Source organism: Myotis yumanensis, unplaced genomic scaffold, assembly GCF_028538775.1.
Source record: "Myotis yumanensis isolate MYYU_CA2020_CCGP unplaced genomic scaffold, mMyoYum1.0.hap1 SCAF_4, whole genome shotgun sequence".
Classification (NCBI taxonomy): Eukaryota; Metazoa; Chordata; class Mammalia; order Chiroptera; family Vespertilionidae; genus Myotis; species Myotis yumanensis.
Window position 1 is genome coordinate 16,240,237 of NW_027223755.1, and position 21,621 is coordinate 16,261,857.

The 21,621-nt window shown below is 42.3% G+C and overlaps 1 protein-coding gene across 1 annotated transcript in view; it reads left to right on the forward strand.

Moving 5' to 3' along the window:
• Positions 1 to 19,495, forward strand: part of FBXL7 (F-box and leucine rich repeat protein 7) — a 316,093-nt gene extending 296,598 nt beyond the window's left edge. Inside the window, exons 3-4 of the mRNA XM_070411427.1 lie at positions 11,838 to 12,449; positions 18,577 to 19,495. Coding sequence (XP_070267528.1) covers positions 11,838 to 12,449; positions 18,577 to 19,313 — 1,349 coding nt within the window. The 3' untranslated portion in view covers positions 19,314 to 19,495. The remainder of the gene's footprint in view (positions 1 to 11,837; positions 12,450 to 18,576) is intronic.
• Positions 19,496 to 21,621: the final 2,126 nt, after the last annotated feature.

Sequence of the window (21,621 nt, forward strand, 5' to 3'; positions counted from 1 at the left end):
GAAAAAGTTATAATAATCAGAAATGGATTCTTTAGCTGTCACTCCAGAAATAGATTTTTCAATGGCTACTCCAATTTCTAAAAGCCATAGACTCTACTATACAGTTTACCGTATAATGATGCCCAAAGTACCAAATATTTCCTCTCATTGTTTTTTAATTAATAAGTCATAATTTATTTCTCCACAAGATTTTTCCTACGTGAACCACAAAACATTAGAACAAGCAAGAATTTGATAAAGCCAGAGTTAGGTCATATCACGAATTTCACACAGTGCATCACCCTTTTTTAGTAGAACCAAGGCCTGAGTCATTCTCTCACCTCTAGGAGCATTTTTAATCATACCCAGCACAAGGCACCAACTACTCAGCCATGAGTTTGTAAATGATGAGCTTTGCATTCTGAATGACTTTTAAGGCATGAATGTGATTTCCATGCCTTGCTATCTATTGTACAGGTTTACAACACTCATTTTAGAATGCAAGTGCATAGAAAGTTTAACTGCAACCTTCAATAACTATTAACTTTCCTTGTGCAGACCATCAAAGGCATGTAATTATAAGATGACCGGAAAACTTCATTTAATTAGGCCCCCAAAGCACTCCACTGCAGTGACCCTGGTTTCTCTATTGGTGTCCAAATGGAAAAGGTCCCATGCAGCTGCCTCCCATCTTGTCCCTCCTAGCCTTCTCTCTGTGCCTGTGGAGTGCACGGTGACAGTTTTATATTGGTTTTCTTGCTTCCACATGTGCTTTTTCCCCCCTTAGAGCATATGTTTAATATTTGGGACAGGACAGGATGTTTAAAGTTATGAAGTTATCAGTTTGTTTTCCTTAGAAGGCACAGATGCCCCAACATGCAAAGTCCCAGAGCTCTTAATGTCCTCATAGCAGAAAGTGCCCACCATTGCATCTATGTTTACACAATTATTATTACCTAAATGGCCTAATGTTTTGATCCAGCACATTTTCACCATTTGCTGCCATTATGTTGACAGAAGACAACTGAATAATATACAAGGAAGAAATCAATGCTTTGATTAAAAGAAAAATGTGTCCAGATGACTTGAGGAAGTTGCTCCAATGAGCTTTCCACATATACTACTTTCATCTGTTCGTATAATCCCAACCTCTGCCATAACTGGTGATATGGATATTCAGTGCCTCAGTTTGAGTGGACTGCTTACTCTTAATGTTTTTGTCATCTTTGCTAATCTTTGATTTTACTAATTTAATAAAGGTATTTTAAAACCAAATGAGCAAATATAACTACAAAAAATTTTAAGGAAAACTCAAGCCACCAGCCTGGAATATGTCAGAATGTTCCCATTTGCTGATAAAATAGAGTATTTTTAAGTTCAGAACTAAATTTATGAAGGTAGACAAAGTGGTCCACCAATGTGAGCAGGGGGCGGATCTCAATATGGTTTGGAGGAAACAAAGGGAAGAATGAAGAGGGCAGGATGGAGGGGATGAGGTTACCTCCCAATCTACTCATGAGCCCCTACCCCCACCCTGACCCATGTCACAAGATCAAGCCATAGCTTCTTAGAACTGTAACTTACTGAATAGGAGACATCCTAGTATACGAAATACAGTAGTTCCCCCTTATCCACAGTTTCTATTTCCGTGGTTTCACCATGGTCCAAAAATATTAAATGAAAAATTTCAAAAATAAACAACCTATGTTTCAAATTGCATTCCACTCTGAGTAGCATGATTAAATCTCATGCAGTCCTACTCCATCCCACCTGAGACGTGAATCATCCCTTTGTCCAGCGCCTCCTTGCTGTATATGTCCCCCACCCGTTAGTCATTTGGTAGCCATCTCAGTTATCAGATTGGTTATCAGAAAGACAGTGAGCCCACATTCACATAACTTTCATTACAGTCTATTGTTATAGTTGTTTTCTTTTATTACTAGTTATTGTTGTTCATCTCTTACTGTGCCTAATTTATAAATTAAATATCATCATAGATAGGTATAGGAAAAAACATAGCATAGTTAAGGTTTGGTATCCACTGGGGGTCTTGAAACGTATCCCCCAGGGATAAAAGGAGTCAACTGTAACAATATAAATGATGAGCCAGCCTGGCCGGCATGGCTCAGTAGTTGAGCTCTGACCTACGAATCAGGAGGTCATGGTTTAATTCCCAGTCAAGGCATATGCCTGGGTTGTGTGCAGAAGGCAGCTGATCAATGACTCTCTCTCATTATTGATGTTTCTATCTTTTCTCTCTCCCTCTCTGAAATAAATAAAAATATTTTTTAAGAAAAAATAAATGATGAGCCAGAATCTACTATTCTGTTTGCTTTATAAGTCTCAAATTTGGTTAAAAGGGAACTAAAAGCACAAGTTGAACAGGAAATAATCCTGGATAGAATCATCTCCAATGTTTCAAATGTATATCCCCTATCAGTTCCCAACCTCCACTCCAAGCATTTTTTTTTAATGATCTTGGGACTAAGCGGGAGCTTTAAATACTGATTAATTCCACAAGTTATCATTAGGAGCTAAATTTTGTATTTATTTTTTAATCTTGACCCAAATACTGTTAAGAGATATATTCAAAAAATATAAACATATAGATACCTTTCTAAAGAGATATATGACCCAGAAATTATCGATTGGTTGAGAGATGGGTGAACTGGAAAGTTGATGACAGGTACTCATTCTATAGAGAAATAACTATGCAGTTGGTGTGGAAGGTTCTCCCAGAAGTATTTCACTTTGTTTGAATTCTCTGCAACTGAATTGCCAAAAGGCTATTATTAATTTCCCTTTAAAATGAGGGCTTCCTAAAAAATATTGTGACTTAAGTTTTGAAAAATGACATAGTCTAAAATGGGGACCATGTGAGCCAGCCATGTAAAGTCCCATCCCCCAAGAGCCAGGAGTCCATCAAAAAGTCAGTTTTTGTGCTTCTGAATAGTGGTCTTTTCACTGGAAATGCCCTGCCCTGTAGGATGGCCCTGGGGTCTCTCAGGAGAGATTATGAACTTGGACTGTAGTAGGCTCAGGGGACTCCGCATGCAAAATGTGTGCCAGTCAGTGACAGGTACTCATCCACCCACCAGGATACACAGACCCCTAGCAGGTAAATTAAGCAATTTTTTTAAATCCTCACTTGAGGCTATTTTTCCATTGATTTTTAGAGAAAGTGGAAGAGAGAGGCAAAGACAGAGAGAAATATTGATGTGAGAGAAACACAGTGATTAATTGCCTCCTGCACACGCCCTGACCAGAGCCTGGGGCCGGGGAGGAAGCCTGCAACTGAGGTGCATGCCCTTGACCAGAATCAAACCCATGACCCTTCGGTCCACAGGCTGATGCTCTATCCACTGAGACAAACCAGCTAAGGCAATAAAGCAATTTTTAATGTATTAAGTTCCTTTTGTTGTTACCTTTTCTATTTGACAATACAGTCGAGAGAGAATGAAATGTTCTCCTGAGATCATTTGGCCATTGGTTTTCCCAAGTATTTAAAAAATGGCAATAGGGATACTGCATTTATAAATCAATATTTATTATAGAACTTAGAACAGTGTCTTGTACATAATAAATCCTTTATACATATTTTTACATTAAAAGAAATTATTGTAAATAATTTAAACAATGGTGTATTGCATTTTCAAATGGCTAAGGAAATGCAAGGATTTGCTTTGCTTTAAGAACATTCTGATGAATTATTGATCTTTTACATGTTTATACGTTTAGTGCAATTTCTTTTCTTTCTCACTAGAAAGTTGAATCTGTGAGATAGACTGCTGTTCCCTGTGGGACCTGCTTTGGCTGTGAACTGAAAATTTATAAGTTTCTCTTTACCAGAATCTAAATTCAATACTATACTAGGGGTCGAGCTTTGAAAGATGCAAACGTTGGAATTTCATAACTGTTCATGGGGAAATAAGGCGAAAGCATTATCTGACAATTGAAGATAGAAAATAATTAAGGCTGCCATATAAAGTGCCACTGGAAGGTTGAAAAATATAGATTTGCTGGTCTTTTCATGAAAATCTGTGTTTCTGCTTTTGTCAAGACAAGAGCTGGCTCACTGCCCCGGCTTTGCAAAGTGACTCTCTGGAGGGCAGTGAATAAATAGGACTGTCTCTCCCGCACTGAGCAGGAAAAGCCAGTTCTGATCACTACAAGTGATGTGTGAATCATCTGGGGGACGGGGGAAGGATTGACAGGGCAGGAAGAGTTCCTGTTCCATCTTTGGTAATTAAACTTTAACAGAATAGGCCTTAAAATTCTTTTTTTGTGTGCATTTCATAGTTTTTGTTTGGGGGTTTTCTGGTTGTTTTTTTAACTTTACTTTTATTGTTGGAACTATTACAGATGTCCCTATCCTCCCCCCTTTACCCATTTATGTTTTATCATGATCAAGAGTGAGCCGTCATATGAGTAATCTGTAATAGCAAGTATCATGAAAACAAAAGCACCGAGAATCCGGCTCTTGGGCCCTTCAGATGATGGGTGCTACAAGAGATTGTTTTTGTGTGTGCAGGTGTCTTTTTAAATATCTTCTGAGTAAATTAATCTTATTAAGCTAAGTGTATGTACAACCTTCAGCCTAAATTCAGTGGAGGGGAAGAGAAAAAAAGATCTAAAAATAAAATGTTGATGAAGCACAGAGGTGTCCCCACTTCTTCTTCAATCTGAAACATCTGGTTCTTCCAAATAGTTCTTATAAAATATCTCCAACCAGAACCAAAAAGAAACTGAAAGGGATTTGTTACAGGACCAAGCAAAGGGCATCCTCTGTAGTGCAGTAGTTGAATGCTTTCTGGGTGGCTGAATCCAGGTGAAGCTCTGGACTGACTCAGACATGAATGAGAGAGCACCTGGCCTCAAGGTGCTCACAGTCTAGTGGGTGGAGAGACACTGTGTGGAAAGGGCTATGGTGCAGACATATTTGAATTCAATGGAAACACTAAAAGTAGCTCAGTAATTCAGCCTGAGTGCATCTGGCAAGGCTTGACAGAGAAGCTAATGTCCTACCTGGGACTTGAGAAGTGACAGAATCCACCAGTTAGTCTGGAGGAATAGACCGTCTGGGCCTGGAGAACAACATGAGCAGGGGCTCTGATTTGTGAATTTGGGGGGTTAGGCCAGAGGCTAACAGAGAAGTGTTAAGGATGAAGCCCTTGGGGGACCCCAGTAGATAAGTGATAAACCACAAAGAGTGTGAGCAAACAACACCTGAGAAGGAGAAAAGAAAAACAGAAGAGAGAAAGGTGGTGCAAGAGCCGTAGGAGACATTTCAAGGAGAGAGCAGCCCACATTGTCATGGAAAAACATATTTATTAAGTAAACTATGAGAAAAGGCTTTCACAATAACAATATTCTTTTACCAATAAATGCAATGGCCATATTTTGCTCACCCGGTGTTAGTACGTTATGCTCTAACTGTGGGATCTTTATTTTTATTCCACCCTCTTCTTCTTCCCAACCCCTCCCACTGACATGAAAAACATTTCAAAGGTTTTTGGAGATAACAGTAAGGAATTTATAAAGATGGCACTATGCCAGGAAACCCAGAATAACATGGCCCTAAAAACATACCCCAGAGCAGGAGGGTGCAGAATTCCTTCCCTACGAAGTCCTCAGTAGAGGTTGTATCATTTTTCTTCGATGCCTCTGCCAACAATGTCACTTTTTCCATAGAGTCCACCTAACTACACTGCGAAGTGGGTGGAATTATGACCACTTTACAAAAGGGGAAGCTGTGGCTCATGAATTTCATTGGCCTGCCTCAGAGGATACCAGTTGCACGTAGTAGAGCAGAGAAAGGAATCCAACTTCATCTGTTCCATGTTCTTTCCACCTGAACAGCATTTCCTGAACTTCAGACACTTAAAAATGCTGTTATGATTGTTGTCATATCTACTCATCCCTTACACTATTATTCATGCAGTATTTTTTAAGGTAAACATTAACTTAATGTTTACTTTTAAAAACCAAATATTCCAACATTACCTTACTTGGAAAACCAGTATCACTTACCAAGTAGAGGATGATTGTTAAAATAAAAACAAATTTTAATGAAAAATAAAAACCCAAATTAGTAAGAATGTTATTAAATGCTAGCTATATGCTGCTATCTGTCAATGACCTTGAATCTGAGGCCTGCTTTTAAAAAAAAAAAAAAAAAAAAGGAAGGTTAAAAATGTTGAAAGGGATTCTAAAAACATGTTCTACCCTTGCCTTTTGAAGAAGGTTAGCATCTAACAGCATGGTACTCTCTCTCAGAGATTAAACACCCTGCTTTTCATTGAAAAATAAATAGGATATGATCATCTCCCTTTGGCATGTTACATTAAGAAAAAGAAGGGTACCAAGAAGTTATCCTTTCAAGGCTGAGAAAAGCCATAAGGAGGCTGATAAATTATAATAATCCAGGGCTCATAGTTTCTGAGGCCACCTGATATTTTGTCAAGCATAAATTTCCTAAAAGATTATTTCTAGATATTTGTGTTGCAGAGTCCGAAGATGCCATTCTGTATATTGCATTGGTTATATCTATGATTTTTCAACAATGTGGATTAATAGTTTCGTTAAGCAATGACTAATTTCCTTCTATAGGAGCTAAAGGGCAAAACGGAATCCCTGCTCTTAGTTCAGTTCAGAGTCAGAAACTGGAGAACATGGTGGCCAGACATAGATACGGAGCCAGGCATTGGACTGGACCATATACCCTGATATTAGAGGAGCCTCCTCCTCCTCCTCAAGATATCAGGGATCAATCACCATAGCTCTGCCCTCATGGGACTAGTCCAGGTGACTGACAAAGCAGGTGTTTTGTTCTTGGACAGAGTCTTATTCATAATCTGATCCTGGGGTGGTGTTCCCAACAAGAACCCTGGAATCTCGAAGGTAAATCCTCCAGGAAAAATGCAAGATAATCTGGTCTATATAGATTTCCACTTTATAGCAACCAATTCCTGAAATAAGTCCTAGGTGTGTATATAAAGTGAACCACATTAAGAAAAAATATTTTGAAATAAAACAAGAAAAAAAAGATCCTTCAGATGGTATTTTTCTTCACTCACTGAGTTTTATAGATGTATTTTTTTAAAGCTTGAGTTTAAGCTAAGAAAAGAAACCTTGCTTTTTATGGCAAGAGTTCTTGAGTAGAAAGACCATTTATAATAGAAAGCATCTTGCACCAAAGTTTTGGTAATCAGAGGGGGAACACGCAGAGTAGCTTTGTAAATTTTGACTTTGAAAGGCCAGTGTAATGTAAATATGACTTCCTAGAGTGTAAACAGCAGTGGTTTGAAAATAAAAACTTGTACAAAACAGGCAGCTATCTAGTTAGAAGAAAATGTGTCTAATAAGCATGTGTGTATGAGATGCCTTGAATATTTTCTACTATACTGTAATTACTAAAGATGTAAAATTTCCAGGACTCCGAAACCATGAGAAAAAGAGTTTATAGGGTATTTTCTTCCTCCCAGAAAAAGACAGCTATGCTTTTTGGTATTCTTTACATATTTAAAAGTAACTTAAGAACACAAACCATAGTGTTCTCATGTAAATTACATACTTGGAAATGTTTTCAATTATTAATGAAGCCACAAGCTCTTAAAATTTAAAGAATCAACTATCTCTTAGACAACAGTTGAAAACATCAATATAAAAAGTATAATTATATTTATTTTACTTAGAATCTCTATTGTGTTATAGATTATACTCTTTTTGAGTAAATCCAAACGCTCAACAAAAATATGATTTAATTACAATATTTTTCACTACCAGGAGCTTCTGTATCCATTGTCTCCAGCTGACACTTAGGAAAACTGACTTTTTTCCCAGACATGTACCAACTTTTCTATTCTTTACCATCCTGGATTTTGGGTAATTTGAATGCATTCTCAATATGGAGTCATTTTTCTCTCTCCCTAAAGGATTGGAGAGGTCAGAGTCTAGGCAAGGATGTACTTTAATGGGACTGTGGTGGATGCAGAAAGGAGGTGGACTAGAAATTTGCTTTATAATCTAGTCAAGTGCAAAAACTCCTCCCTTCCTAGACCACTACTGGGCACTCAGGCTGCGGTAACAATGTGTGTTAAATGATTCAATGAAGGAAGGAATCATTACTTTCTTTTCTGCCTATAAATCTGTATTCTAAGAATCTGCAGCAGCCCAGGGATTTTAACACCCAGTCTCTGTTCCTGTGTATTCCTTGCAGTCCATCTGTATATTTTTCTACAAATATCAGTGCTACGTGGTTGGGTGTTTTTTTGTTGTAGTTCTATTTCAATCTTTTGAATATATCCAGCTTCTCAATATCATTAGGAGACACAGTTAGACACAAAATTCATGTCCTATTGAAGAAGTGTGTGATCATTTCTCCTTTAAGTTCTCCCATTCTGTTTTCATGATACTTGCAAGTTTATCTCTCTGAGTCTTACACATTCATAACTGGAACTTGTTTTCTAATCCTTATATTTGTAATTAACCAGACATGTCCTTTTTGCAAATTTTTCCTATAATAGCTTTGTCTATCTTTCTGTCCATCCTTCCATGTGCTCATCCATCCTATCACAAAATATTCTGTAGAACCTACCTTTAAAAGATTACATTATCAATTCATGTACTTATTCTTGAAAAAAAAAAAACACGTTTGCTCAAAGAATGTCTGCAGGGAAAACAATGGTCTTGGTAGATAACAAGGCCTCTTGCCTTTTACATTTTGGAAATATTTTATGTTATGAAGATGTATTCCTCTCCTGAGAGTTTGGGTATTCCTTTTCCTGACATTCCAAGGGGCATCTTAGCTTCACATAAATGTTTGAGAGCCTTTTGTGTACACCTCCCTGCAATGTTTCTTGCCAAGAATGCTTTGTGGGTGATATCTGCTCCTGTGGTGATGTCGATGCCACAGAAGTAGCAGGCAAGGAAGCTGTTAAACAGACTACTATGTGCCATTTCATCATGATCATCATGTCAAGTTACCAAGAGAACTTCTGAGATTTTTCAGGACACTTGATGCAGACATCAATGAATTTAATTCTTGATAGAAGCTTTTGGAAATGTATATTTCATTTAGCACATATTGCAAGTTCTGTTATTTTCCCTGCTCAAAATAATGTCTGGCAATATGGAGACCTTCCATATACTATCCTTCATTCACCATTAGCCTAGGGGAGAAGGTAAAGAAAGATACAATATAATGGCTAAGTTTTATATAAATGTATACAATGTGTTAAAATTAACAATAATATCCTCTCAGAATTATTGTCAAATTGTGTTTTAGCCCAAAACATATCACCTTAGTGATACAGGCAGATTTTACCCTCAACACATCAGATAGGTAGAAATTCACTTGGAATGGGTATTCAGATATGAAAATAAGTTCATACCTACAAAATATTCCAAATTCATATTCTAAATCCATATTCTTTCTCTCTGCTTTGTTTATATTACAACGTCATAATGTTTTCGGGAAGTTGAGGTATCCCTTTCCCCACTTAGTGCTGGGGGGAGGGGGGGTTCCTTACGATATCTTGAGAAAAAATACATATTTCTATTCTTATGAATGATTTAAAATGCACCTGGGATATGAAAGTACATGCCAAGCTATAAATTGTAATATTTTTTAAACATATAAGTATTTTCATTTAAATGGAGACATTTATGTGCACCTACTATGCACCATAAACCATGTCAGATACTACCAGGCACACATAATAAAATGATTTAATTCTGGTTTCAAAGGAGTTTTTAATGTAATAAAAGGCAGTGATGCTGTGTAACAACTCAAAATTTTAGCTCACACATCTGTGGCTTCATCTGGGCATTGGTTGCCCCCAGCAGGGCTTGGTTGAGCTTGACTCTCAGCAGCAGGTTGGGGCCAGTTCTGTGTGCTCCATTGGTTTCTCCTCATCCTAAGATCAGTGGACTAGCCAGGCATGCCCAACCACACCAACGGCTTTGGGCACATCACTTTCCCTGCAATTCACTGGCCAAAGCAAGTCATGTAGCCAAGCCCAACATCACTAAACTAGAGATACTCTGCCTGAGAGGAGCTATAAAATCTCGTGACGAAGGATGTGGATATAGGAGGGATGCAAAATTGAGAAAATTAATACAATGCAAGCACATTAGGGGAAGATAAATTCACAGATACCTATATAATGAGGATTCGAAGGGGAAGGAATTGATTATGTCCCAAAGACACCAGGAAAGTATCCTGAGAGGGGAAGGCATTTGTGCTCAGTCTCAAAGGGTGTTTGGATTTCAAGGGGCAGGCAGCGAGGTAGAGAAGACAATAATTCAAAGATGCTCCCTGAGCAAAGTTGTGGACATGTGAAGGACATTTTCAGTGTTAGGTTATAACGCAGTAAACTAAAAGAAGAAAATTATTGCAGTACAAAAAGTATATGCATATGAAAACTACAAATACACACTCAGTGAGGTGTCAGAATTTTGTGTGTTATATATTATTACTGGAAGTTATTTGAAAAAAATGAGTGTTTGAAAAGTCCTAAGGTATGAAATGTGGAAAGGCACACAACAATAGAGTTTTTAAGTCTTTAGAACTATAATTGGAGCTGGAAATGACTTTGAAATCATCTAGCCCAACTCACTATTTCAAATGAAGAAATTTCTATTTTGGAGAAAAGAACTACTCTCTCTCTCTCTCTCTCTCTCTCTCTCTCTCTCTATCTCTCTATCTCTATCTCTATCTCTCTATCTACCCCTATCTCTATCTCAGTCTTTTAAAGGTAGGCTCTAAGTGTTTGCGCGCGCGCACGTGCAAAATATATAAAATATATAAACACAATTAGAGAAAATAAATGTCTTCCTAGATGAATATATCCATTATAGTGCAAAATATATAATATAGATATATTTGTAGAGAATAAGTTCTTTCTCTTACATCTATATTGAGATAGGGGGATATGAAGTGAGAAGACTCCTTATAGTAGTATTCTGAAGAACATAACTCCTCATAAACTTAACTCCTCTGTGTCCTCCTCATCAAGTGATCTGTTTGGTTCCAAGGAACAAATTTAACTCACATTATTTAAATGCAAAGGGAAGGGGTTATTAATAAGAAGAAAAAATAAATAATGGCCATGTATACTCAAGGCTTAGAAGTACCAACCTGAAATCTAACAAAGGAAAGGGGTGCTCCCCAGACTTGGGTTCCCTCCGTTGGGGTTCAGTTATCAAAATATGGGGGGCAGATGCTAGGGGGTAGGTGAGGACAAAGATAGCAAACTTTTTCTACACCCACTGGCCCAACTTCCTTTCTGAAACTCATGCTCCTCATTTGTAAATGAAGCATATTTTCTGCCTAACCAAAATATAATTAGGAAACTAAATCAGTTTGTGTTCATAACATATGAAGTGTCCCTCCAGAATAGAAATAATGAAACTTTGAAGTTGTGCCCTTTAGATACTCACCATTAATTGTAGATCAGAGGTCAGCCAACTATGGCCCTCAGGCCAAACCTAGCTGGTTTGTTCTTAAAAAACAAAGTTTATTGCCGCTTCCATGCCTATTTATTTACATATTGTTTATAGCAGCTTTTTGCACAACACTGAGGTTGAGTAATTGCCACAGAGACGGGGCCCATATGGCCTGTAGTGCCTCCAATATTTTAGATCTGGCCCCTTATGGAAAAGTTTGCCCATCTCTGGTGCAGAAGATGAGCTCCACTCTGAAACTAAAACTTGCATGAGCTTCTGCTTCCGGTGATGGATTCAACAGGGTCTGCCCTGGATGGGGAGCAGTGGGATGAGAGGGTCACCCCACATTTGCCGCTTCCTGGGGCTCCTCTGGGGCCGTCACTAACCCTTTGCTCTCTGTCCTTTGCCAGACTCCGACCTGAGCATGCGCACCCTGAGCACGCCCAGCCCAGCCCTGATATGTCCACCGAACCTACCGGGATTTCAGAATGGAAGGGGCTCATCCACCTCCTCGTCCTCCATCACAGGGGAGACAGTGGCCATGGTCCACGACCCGCCCCCCACCCGCCTCACCCACCCGCTCATCCGGCTGGCCTCCAGGCCCCAGAAGGAGCAGGCCAGCATCGAGCGGCTCCCGGACCACTCCATGGTCCACATCTTCTCCTTCCTGCCCACCAACCAGCTGTGCCGCTGTGCCCGCGTGTGCCGCCGCTGGTACAACCTGGCCTGGGACCCACGGCTCTGGAGGACTATCCGCCTGACGGGCGAGACCATCAACGTGGACCGCGCCCTCAAGGTGCTGACCCGCAGGCTGTGCCAGGACACACCCAACGTCTGTCTCATGCTGGAAACCGTGACTGTCAGTGGCTGCCGGCGGCTCACGGACAGAGGGCTCTACACTATTGCCCAGTGCTGCCCGGAGCTCAGGCGCCTGGAAGTCTCAGGCTGTTACAACATCTCCAACGAGGCCGTGTTTGACGTGGTGTCCCTCTGCCCAAACCTGGAGCACCTGGATGTGTCAGGTAAAGGGCAGCCGACCTGCCATCTTGGGAGGGGCCACTTCTTGATAACCATTAAAGATGGAGAGTAGGTGGGAAGGAGCTGACTTCCAGAGAAACTGTCTTTATGTAATCACTAGAGACCCGGTACACGAAAATCGTGTGCGGGTCGGTCCCTAGGTCTGGCCTGCGATCAGGGCCATCTTCCCCAGCTGCCCGCAGCCATCCCTGGCCCACTGCCCCCACCACCACCACCCACCCCTGGTTCCCCATTTGCCATTGGGTGATCGGAGCCTGCAGGCTGGGGGGATGGACTGAGTGGTCAGCTGTTCCTCCTGCTCCCCAGCCCCCCACCACCACCACCCACCCCAGTTCCCCATTTGCTATCAGGCAGTTGGAACCTGCCAGCCAGGGAAAGGGACTGAGAGGTGGTCAGTGCACCTCATAGTGACTGGTCAAGCGGTCGTTTTGGTCATTCCACTGTTAGGGTCAATTTGCATATTACCCTTTTATTATATAGGATAGAGGCCTAGTGCACGGGTCGGGGCCAGCTGGCCTGCCCTGAACGATCAAGGTGGGGGGTCCCTGCTGAGGGTCGGGGCCGGCCAGGACGAGGGACCACAGTCATTCTGGTCTCTGGTCGTACTGGTCATTCTGCCATTTTGGTTGCTGGGCTTTTATTATATAAGATGGTGCTGGAGGCCAGGGTTATCTCTTCCATCAATAATGTCATCTTCTTAGAAGAACTAGAGGCATCTTTGGTCTAGCTCTTCCAAGTTAGCATGACTTTTCAATGTCTGTTCTCCCCATAACTCCCAGTTATTTCAGAGCAACCATAGATCACGGGAACCAAGTGTCCAAACACAGGCACAGGTCCTTATGTCCCTGGGTTAGTGTTCTATAGAGCCTGAGAGCTATGCTGTGGGCCATGCTCATGATTGCCATTTTTCAGACATTGGAGAAAACCCACCCTGACCAAGTGTCTCCTTATATTTCACGCCAAGTCTCCTCACCTGTGGGTTGATTTTGTATCTTTCTTAAGCAAAATCCTCAAATACATAATGCAGAAGTAAGGCCTATTGAGTGGAGCCTTTAGTTCTTTTAAAAACTGAGGGAAATCCCAGCATGGCTGCTTTGCTCAAAAACCTCTTTCAGGCAGGAAGAATCAAAACCCAGACTCACCCTTTGGCGCCAGATGTGGATCCAGCCAGACTAACAGCCTCTCTTTATCTCATCTGTTGCCCAGTGAAAAGATGAACATTCGAGAAGCTAAAGTGTGTAAGATGCATCAGGGAGTTAAAGAAATGAACAGCAGGAGCCACAACCTCAGGGATAGTTGGGGAGGGGTCAAGAAGTAAAAACCACTGGGACCGGCAAATAAACAGAATTTGGGATTTACAAGCATCTGAGGTAAATGATACCCTGAAAAAAAAAAAAAAAATCCCTGAGGTAAAAGCCAGTTCTCTCAGTTTGCTCACTCTTTCAAAAGCCGACATCTGAAAATATTTCAGATGACAGTCAATTATTTTTTGCAGATTCTTTCCCTTGCTGGCAAGCGACTGTTTGCTCCCCGCTTCAGCTGGCGTCGGTACAAAACCATAGTAACCGTATGTTCAGTCCTGAGCAGCCATTGGCATAATGAAGCAGGAAACCGAGAGGTTTTCTTACATTTTTTCCTCCAAGGAATTCTGGAAAGAGAACGCATTGTGATGTGGTGGAAACTAATTTGAAGACCTTGTGATTTGGGACAATTCGCAGCTTCCTCTAGATGTCTTTCCTCTTCAGTTAAAAACAAACAAAAAAAGACAAGGGATTGGACTCTAACATTCTAAGATTCTGGGCATTGTGGGCCTCTTTTATAAACACCTCATTTTCTTTTCCTTCCTCCAATTAGAAAATTATTTCTTTTTGAAATCCCCATCTTCATTGAAAGGACTCCCCATACAACTTTGATACAGGCCGCAAGCAATTGTGCCCTCTCTTTTAGAGTCCTGTTGAAATTCAATGCAAAAACTACTTTGGCTAGTTGAGAATGGAAATACCTGGGCTTCTAGCCTGAGAGAGTGGGTACTGCTTAGCCCCTTTGACTAACTGGTATGTAAGTCGTAATGCCCTTCCTCTATAGTAATCTGACTTTTTTTTATAAGTCTATATATATTTGTATAGGGCCTCATATGTCTCCCAAAGCCCTCCTGTGATATGTGTACATCAAGCAAACTCAAAGGCTAACACCGGCCAAATAAACAAGGTTTACGTTTATGTGGGCCGCAAAAAAAAAAAAGCTTCAATATTCATAGAAACGTAGGTTTATTTTGAAAAGTATAGTATAAAAAAAAAGAGCAGAGCAATGATAAAATTAATGTTTTCTCCCTGACACTTGGCATCTCTTCTCTGCTACTATCTTTCCTACTTCAGGGGAAAGCTTGTTCACAGTGATTACTTTCAAAACTGACCCAAGGTGAATGTCAGTAATTCTGGATCTGGCAGGAGACTTATTTCCTTTCATAATTGTAAATAACTGCTCACACCATTATATTGGCTGGGCTGCAAAAATATTCGTTGTGGGCCACATGCAGCCTGCGGGCCATGAGTTTGACATGCTTGGTGTACATAGAGTCCATAACAAGGGGAATCTGTAACTCGCCAAAATACAGAATTCCAGGAATTCCAGCTATTAGTGGGGGGGGGGGGGGGGGGGGGGGTGCTTTTCAGGTATATGGACTTGAAAGATCCAACAAGCCAAAAGGATGAATTTGTTATCACAGAGGTGCCCTCCATTTCTGAGAGAATCTGGGAATTGTTATATTGATAGCGGGGACAGCCGGAGGACTGCCAGAGGTGATCTCATCTATGTCTTGTTCTCCTTGGTTCTTACAGCTGGCCTCTGACAGTGGCCACCTTCTCAAAGGCAATAAGCTTGACTCTGGAAGACTCATTGCTGGTCTAAATCTTCATTCCCCCTGAGGACATGAGAGACTTCCTCTCCCATCCCCAGCAATCAAAAATGCCCACCTTGAAGGTTATCTTTTCAAGTCATTGAAAATAACTATAACTAGCTGTAATGTTTTCTTAATTATCACATATCACCTTTTATAAATGTTCAGTCAGGGTTCTCCAGAGAAAAGAACCAACAGTGGATCAGGAGTTGAGAAACTTTGCCCTAGTCTGGCTATACAAGTAATACTCTCACTGAGCCTGAGATGTCCCCACTTTTAAAAACGAAGGTTATATAGGATGATTTCTAAGGTTCTCACTATGTCTGTAATGTATGACTGCATGAAATAGCCATAGATATCACCTAAGGAGTGATGGACCAGTTTCTTTTCAACGCACCCTCACAGATCTGTAAAAATTAAGGCTAACATTAAAATTAAAAAGTAATGATCTAAAGTAATATAAGCATATCACAATAGTTTATTTACCAAAACTGAGCTAAACCCGTATTTCATTAAATTTGAAACTAATTTTCAAAAACAATGCCTAAATTTCCTTGAACCAAATCCAGTATCTTTCCTGGATTTTGCTAGATATTTTAAATATATATGGAACAAAGTTTGTCATGTACTCTTGAAAAACAAAGTGCCTTCCCAGGCATCAGAGATGGGCAGCCACTACAGTGGATACATAAATTCAGTATAAGCAGGATTACAGTCAACCTAGAAAAAGAAACTCAAAACAAAGGAAGATTTCAAAGCCAAAGTTCAGGGGTACCAACCACGGAGCACACTGGAGCAGCATGGGCTGCCTCTGACGAGTCGCATCTTTGTTCTCCAGTGCTGCATTGTATGCTTTACTCCTTCCTGAGATTCTTTGACTTGGTAGCACGTGGCTTTTGAGCCATGTTATTCCCAGGACCTGAATTCTACACGCATTTCCTGGGCAGCCTGCCAAAAAGTGGGAGGAAAGTCCCAGCTAGTACTCTTGTGTAGCTGCTTGTAAGCCTTGGATATAAGTGAGAAACACAGAGGTGCCCAAGGTGAGGCACCTGGCTTAAGACATGCCAGAGGGATTCGGGTAGAGCAGAGAGAAAGTGAGCAGTCTATGTAGTATAATAAACTATCTACATAGGCATTTATTTATATAATATAGAGACTATGCATACCAATTATTTATACTTACACACTAAAAATACACTGTGAACATTTACATGGTAATGTATAGTGAGCTTAATTACACAATGAAATAAGTGTTTCATATATTATGTAAGTATATGATAATTATATGATATATAGTGTAAATATGAATATAATACATACACATGCATGTTCTTGGGAAAGGGGTTAGAAATAATACTTAGAGAGGCATCTAAAGATATCTTCCTGAACTTAAATTTCCATATCTGTAAAATGGAACGTTTGAAAAATCAGGTAAGAAATGGTTTATAAAAACACTTCGTAAACTTCATAATTCAACACAAATGAAAGGCATTATAATAAAATATAGGCAACTGTTTTACAATGTGAATATACATCAGCCAGGGTTGAAGTTTTGAGGACACTTAAATGTTGGAAATTGGATTCTTCTACCTGATCTTCCTATAGAAGACTCTATTCACTCTATAGGTCGTTCATTCATTCATTCATTCTACAGATGCTTAGTGTGATCCAGGTGTGAGGGAAACAGCAATGAACAGCCCAGAGTCCCTTTTCTCAGGAGCTGACATTCCAGAGTGGGGACAGCAAACACTTATAGATAATCCCACGAAGTGACAGAGACAGAGCGCTGCAAATGAATGGGAGCCAGGCAGGGGATACTGGTTCACACAGGGTAATTAGGGAAGAATTGTCCAGTAAACTGACATGTGCTGAGAGACCTAAGGAAGTGGTATGGGCTTATGGAGATCTGGCGGAGCCCAGTCCAGTGCACGGACCTGAGGCAGGAGGGAATGTTACAGGTCTGCAAGGAGGCCAGTGGGGTCGAAGGAGTAAGAGCCATGCTCAGAGTGCACCGGGCGCACGTCCTTGAGGCCCCTTAGACGTATATTTTACTCTGGGGTCTGGGTGCCATTCAGAGGCTTTGAGCAGAGTGACATGATTGCAGTTCTGTCTTTTTGTTTAAATATATTTTATTGATTTTTTACAGAGAGGAAGGGAGAGGGATAGAGAGTTAGAAACATCAATGAGAGAGAAACATCGATCAGCTGCCTCCTGCACACCCCCTTCTGGGGATGTGCCTGCAACCAAGGTACATGCCCTTGACTGGAATCAAACCTGGGACCCTTCAGTCCACAGGCCAACGCTCTATACCTTGAGCCAAACCAGTCAGGGCAATGATTACAGTTCTGTTTTCTATAACTTTTCTGGCAGCTGTGAAGTGACTAGAAGGTCAGGGGGTGAGGTAGGGCAGAGAGACTGTTTGAGAGGCTAGAACAATAATCCAGATGACATGATTATTCTTCCTTCACCTAAGAGGATTGAATTGAATCCCCAGATGGTCACCTTGTTGGACTAATAACTACATGTATTTCCCATAGAGTTTTCAGAGTATGTCCCTATCCATTATCTGGCTGCATCCTCATTATCTCCCTATATTGGAGGCACACCAGCTGTTCATTCCTGTATTGTAAGGAGAGTCTTGAGATAGAAAAGTTAGGCCTCTTGCCTGAAGCCATAAGAAACAGACTTGAGCAATGTGTGACTCCCAGTCAGAGCTCTTTTAGCCAAACCGAGGTCTGGACCAAACCTTCTCTCACATATCACACTTCTTTGGAGCAGAGAGCTACCAGGCCATTACAGGGAAGAAGTAACCAACCTTTACTGAGCTTCCAGGACCAGGGCCAGGTATTTACACGGACTCATTTCTTCTTCACAGCCACCTTTCAGGGAGCATCAACATCCCCATTTTAAAATGAAGGAAATACTCAAAAGGCTTGATTTGCCCGATGTCTGCCAACTACATGGCCTTTCTGATTCTAAAGCCTGTGAACCCCCTTAAACTCAAATAATCAAAATAGGTGGTTTTTTATTATCAATTAACAGGGAGAATCCATCCTTGCTTTCCTTCTCTGCAGGGGCCCAGTAGGGAAGGGGATGGGCTGGGGAGGGCAAGAATCTGTGACATCCCCACCCAGGGCAGCCCCTCTTCTCCAACCCCCCCCCCCCCCCCCATTCCCCACGGTTGCTCTGAGCATGTGTTCTGTCTCTCTGTGTAGGGTGCTCCAAAGTGACCTGCATCAGCTTGACCCGGGAGGCCTCCATTAAACTGTCCCCCTTGCATGGCAAACAGATTTCCATCCGCTACCTGGACATGACGGACTGCTTCGTGCTGGAGGACGAGGGCCTGCACACCATCGCGGCGCACTGCACGCAGCTGACCCACCTGTACCTGCGCCGCTGCGTCCGCCTCACCGACGAGGGCCTGCGCTACCTGATGATCTACTGCCCGTCCATCAAGGAGCTGAGCGTCAGCGACTGCCGCTTCGTCAGCGACTTCGGCCTGCGGGAGATCGCCAAGCTGGAGTCGCGCCTGCGGTACCTCAGCATCGCGCACTGCGGCCGGGTCACCGACGTGGGCATCCGCTACGTGGCCAAGTACTGCAGCAAGCTGCGCTACCTCAACGCGCGGGGCTGCGAGGGCATCACGGACCACGGCGTGGAGTACCTCGCCAAGAACTGCGCCAAGCTCAAGTCCCTGGACATCGGCAAGTGCCCTCTGGTCTCGGACACGGGCCTGGAGTGCCTGGCCCTGAACTGCTTCAACCTCAAGCGGCTCAGCCTCAAGTCCTGCGAGAGCATCACGGGCCAGGGGCTGCAGATCGTGGCGGCCAACTGCTTCGACCTCCAGCTGCTCAACGTCCAGGACTGCGAGGTGTCGGTGGAGGCGCTGCGCTTTGTGAAACGCCACTGCAAGCGCTGCGTCATCGAGCACACCAACCCTGCCTTCTTCTGAAGGGACAGCTTCCGGCCGCCGCTGTGTTCCTACAGCCATGAACAAAAGGAACTGTGTGTTTTTAAAGCAGCCTATGTAAGCACCGACACCCACTCGTAACAGCTCTTTCTTCCAGGAAGGTTCTTAGGCATCTGGCTTTTGTTTTCATCTACTGTCTCGGGGGCAGCCGAGGTCATGGAAAGGAAGGGGGTGGGGTGGGCGGGACAAAGGTCTATTGCAGTAAACGGTTTTGTTGGTCAGGGCAGGTAGTTTGCAGCAAGTTTCTGTGCTCACAAAAGACGTACCTCAGAAAGCTGATTCAGTGGCTTTGGAAACATCCCCTTCTGCCTCTGTCTCCTCCTGATCACCTTTCCAGGGGCCTACACCCCCATCCCTCATTTCCTCACTTCTCCATAACACGTTATCAGGATAATGATGCTCTCCTCACCCCCTCCCCCTTAAACTGCTTGATTGGCCTAAGCCACACTCTTCAATCCCACACCCAAGCAAATTCTTGTTAAATCCATGCCACAGCGCCTGGTGTATGCAAAGTATTGCAAAGCTGTTTAGAGAATCTCTTGCATCAAGCAGCATGGTGCAGGAGGAGAGACCTGCATTTGCCCCCAGCTCTGCTGCCAATGAGCTCTGTGATCTCAGGCAAAGCATTTGACCGCTCTGGGCTTCGGCTGCCAGCACTAAATGAGAGGCCATCCAGCTCCAGGATTGGCTTCATGCCCAGTTTAGGACTGAGGGAACCGAGATGTCAATGAACAGAAGTACTTTGGCCTAGAGCACAAGAGGCATCTACTACCTCTACCAAGAGTGTAAGTTCTATGGATGCTTTCGGGAGATTCAGAAATGCCAACACCAGTGTCCTCTGTGCCCTTCACTCCATTCTGAGTATTACCCCCATCCCTGTTTCTTTGGATGGCTGAGTCTCCTGGGCATCTTCTCCCACCCTGCTAGATCAGCCCACTCCCTACCACCAAGAAATTCCTAACCACAGCAAAGCCCACATCCCCCAGTCAAGTTGATCTTTCAAACAGAGAGTTTTCAAATGGAGAAAGACCCTCACAGTTTTTAACTAACAAGCACGGCCCCAAAGAGCACATGTCCTGCAGTGCACATGTGGCCTGCATCAGGCACATCTGCCCTGCAGCTGGCAGGAACAGACACCTCGGTGCGTTGTCATGCAGATCACATTTCTCCTTTTCTCGTCTATTTATTTCTTTGTGCGTCCAGACTTCATCACATGAAGCCTGCTGGGGTTAAGTCACAGTGTTTCGTTGTGCAGATTGCCACCTCGTGTGCCTTCCCCTGTGGCTGTCTGCATGTTCTTTGTCGAAGAATGCAGGGCAGGCTTCCAGGTGTTCAGATACTGTTCACTCGAAAATGCCAGACAGATTAAGAGGGGACACACTGATAAGGCTTTTGGCGCTGGTTCACCAGTCAGGCCCTTGGAATAGAACATTAAAATAACTGCCAAGTATAAATTTTAAATGGTCCTATTTGGATAGAAATCCATTTGCTAGCCTCGTTCATGTGAAATCAGGATGCCAGAAGAAATTCCATTGCTTATTTTCATGTAATTGAGTTGCCTTTTGTTAATAAACACATGACCTTTCCCAAATTGTTCTCTGGCCGTGCCCCTCCTTCATCACTGTTCAAACCATTCATCCTTTCTTTCTGAAAGCGTCCACCATCCAAACCCAGAATCTCTGCATCTCCAAGGCAAGCATGTGGAATTTGTCTCAGACTGAGCTTACGCACCACTCGACAACTGCACACCCACTGTAGGCTCCCTGCTTTTCTTTGTCTTATGTTGGGAAAGAGATAGAGTGAGGTGGTGTCTTCTCTCCAGTCAACATCCTCAACAACTAGATATGCAATCAAGACCACGAGGGGGGATGAATTGTTTGGCTGGGGATAGTATCTAGTGATAGCCATAGAGCTTAGCACCATAAAAGGGGTTGAAGATAGCATTCCCCTGCTCTGTGACTTGTGACCTTGTCTAACGTTTCAGAATTTGACTCACAAAGGATTGTTTTTAACCCATGGCACTGGGGTCTTCCAAGTGAGCTGTTTTCATACTCCCAGAATGAGACGGGAGATCCAGAATGGTTCCCTGAACCAGAGAAGGGGAGTCACAATACACATATTTTTACCACCACCACCTAACCCCATCATCGAAACTGTCTTCCAAACATGAGACAAAACCAACTTCCATACTGACTGCCCAGCACATACTGTCTTTCCCAGTTTTTCTCAACCTTCTTTTCCATTCTGCTTCCCCTTAGAGTGTGAATCCATGACAAAGGTTACTGGGGAA